Raw genomic sequence first — 2491 nt, 5'->3', positions numbered from 1 at the left:
TTGGCCTGTGCCTATATCTTTATGTTCACGTAAATCGTCTTTTCTGGCATAGTGATCAAAAGGGGAAGTACTGTGGCATCTTCTTACTTCCAACCCAATAAAAGCATCTAATATACTTACAGCTCATGCATGCAATATTGTTATTAAATTTCAATGATTCCATATTTTAGTGAAAGATCAATAAGTACTACAGCTAAAGATAATTAATTACTTAGTCAAATAATAAAAGTCCTAGTATTAAGCAAATTCTCATTGCTCCCTGCATGCATGTGGCCGAACCTTTTTCTAAATGAATTAAAAAAATACAGAATTTGAAGCAGCAGCTAGAGATGCGTGGGAGCCCCATTTGCCCCATGAGAGGCTGTCGGCAGATGTCAATTAAGATCTGTAGAGATATGTGGATGAACTAAATATTAAATGAAATTGATGTTTTGGAGAAAGAGAAGTCAAAGGCTCAATGCCCAATTGGGTTAATTAAGGCTCGCTTTGCAACACCGACGCTACCCCCAAGACGCTCCATTCCTTCATTTATTATTATCGCCCCAGCAAAGTCAGTCATTTATTTGAGCTTTTCTTCCTCCAAAACTTTGAAAAAGGTCCTATTTATTTATTTGATCTCTCTCTCTCTCTCTCAATTTCCGCGTGTTGACTTTATCGTTTTCGACGACGTTGCTTCAGCTCTACCTCTTATATACATATATATATTTATGTATGCAGCAACTTCTCTAATACAAACTTCAACAAGCCAGCCAGATTGCAAACTGCTAGACAAGATTGAGGTCACATGTTCTTACAATTAATCGAGACGTCCGACTTCCAGCATTATTGTTATTGGTTGGTTTCATTAATATATTTTTTGTTATTGTAGTGCAAATTTTATTTTTAGCTTTTTTAGACTTATCTTTCATTCCCTAAAAGCCTTCTGGTTTCTCTCACAATTGGACTTTGAAGATTCAGATTTGGCCTGACATGGATGAAATTGACGTTCCCTCTGATTTTCTCTGCCCGATTTCTATGGAAATGATGAGAGATCCCGTCACGGTCTCTACTGGGATAACCTACGATCGAGAAAATATTGAAAGATGGTTGTTTTCATGCAAGAACAACAGTTGTCCGGTAACGAAGCAAGTTTTGAGCAATACAGAGCTTACTCCAAACCATACTCTACGCAGGTTGATCCAAGCATGGTGCACCCTCAACGCCTCGCATGGAATTGAACGCATTCCCACCCCAAAGCCACCCATTGAAAAAGTCCAAATTCTCAAAGTACTTATCGACGAGGCAAAGAAGCTGCCCAATTCGCAAGTACTCATCTATCTCAGAAGACTCAGATCTATTGCATTTGAAAACGAAAGGAGCAAGAGATGCTTAGAGGAGGCTGGTGGAGTTGAATTCTTAGCCTCAATCGTAGAGAATGGCAACAATGACATAACTGTAACTGAAGCAGCTGTTGAAATTCTTTCAAGTCTTAAAACCTCAGAAACACATCTGAAAAATCTGCTAAACAACGATGGTGAATTCCTGGAGTCCTTAACGCAAGTTTTGAGGCGTGGAAACTTCCAATCTAGAGCTCGCATAACTCTGCTACTGAAGTCCATTTTCGAAGTTGCCGATCCTATCCATTTAATCAGCCTCAAACTCGAATTCTTTGAGGAGTTGGGACATGTTTTAGATGACCAGATATCACAGCAAGCCTCCAAGGCGGCGTTGAAGATTTTGGTGGAGCTTTGTCCCTGGGGAAGAAACCGAATCAAAGCAGTGGAAGGCGGTGCAGTTCCAGTCTTGATAGAGCTCCTTATTGGGTCATCAGATCATAGGAGATTTTGTGAGCTCGTGCTTATTGTTTTGGATCAGCTTTGTGGCTGTGCAGAAGGGCGGGCGGGGTTGTTGAAGCATGGGGCAGGAATGGCGATTGTGTCCAAGAAAATACTTCGAGTTTCCCATGCGGCAAGTGATAGGGCAGTGAGGATTCTGTCCTCACTTTGTAGGTTCTCGGCGACCTCTAGGGTTCTTCATGAAATGTTGCAATTGGGTGTTGTGTCCAAGTTGTGCTTGGTGCTTCAGGTTGATAGTAGTTTAAAGACAAAAGAAAGAGCTAGAGAGATCCTCAAGTTGCACTCTAGGGTTTGGAAGAAATCTTCTTGTATTCCGGCTAATTTGCTTGCATCTTATCCATCTTCTTGATGATATAGCTACTTTATGTACAAAATGGAAATAGGGTAAGGTTTGGGGGACCCCAAATCAATAATGCAAATAAGGTGTAGGGAAAATTGATGAGATGCTCACAAATTTATTCTTATTGTGAGTTAATTGAAGAGGTATCGGTCCCAAATAGATATATTCTTGATGTGATAGATAATTTGTTATTCTTTGACAAGCTCTAAGGGTGCACCATTTTGTTTGTTTTTTGCTTTTTGAGACAGAATATTTGTGGTCTTTTCTGTGTGCACACTTAGGGCTTCGAGAACGATAAGAGGAAAATTCACTTTTG

The 2491-nt window shown here is 40.1% G+C and overlaps 1 protein-coding gene across 1 annotated transcript; it reads left to right on the top strand.

The window, feature by feature from the left end:
- Nucleotides 1-748: 748 nt before the first annotated feature.
- On the top strand, nucleotides 749-2288 carry LOC109014054 (E3 ubiquitin-protein ligase PUB23-like). The gene is made up of 2 exons (XM_018996359.2): nucleotides 749-834; nucleotides 952-2288. The coding sequence occupies exon 2, from the start codon at nucleotides 970-972 to the stop codon at nucleotides 2182-2184; it is 1215 nt and encodes a 404-aa protein (XP_018851904.2). The 5' UTR covers nucleotides 749-834; nucleotides 952-969; the 3' UTR covers nucleotides 2185-2288.
- The last annotated feature ends 203 nt before the right edge of the window (nucleotides 2289-2491 follow it).

The sequence above is a fragment of the Juglans regia genome, chromosome 14 (assembly GCF_001411555.2).
Source record: "Juglans regia cultivar Chandler chromosome 14, Walnut 2.0, whole genome shotgun sequence".
Classification (NCBI taxonomy): Eukaryota; Viridiplantae; Streptophyta; class Magnoliopsida; order Fagales; family Juglandaceae; genus Juglans; species Juglans regia.
The sequence above is the reverse complement of the archived record's forward strand: the minus strand, read 5'-3'. Positions and strand labels throughout refer to the sequence as shown.

Coding starts and splice junctions, on each gene's coding strand:
- LOC109014054 (XM_018996359.2), top strand. CDS start 970: ATGGATGAAATTGACGTTCCCTCTGATTTTCTCTGCCCGATTTCTATG.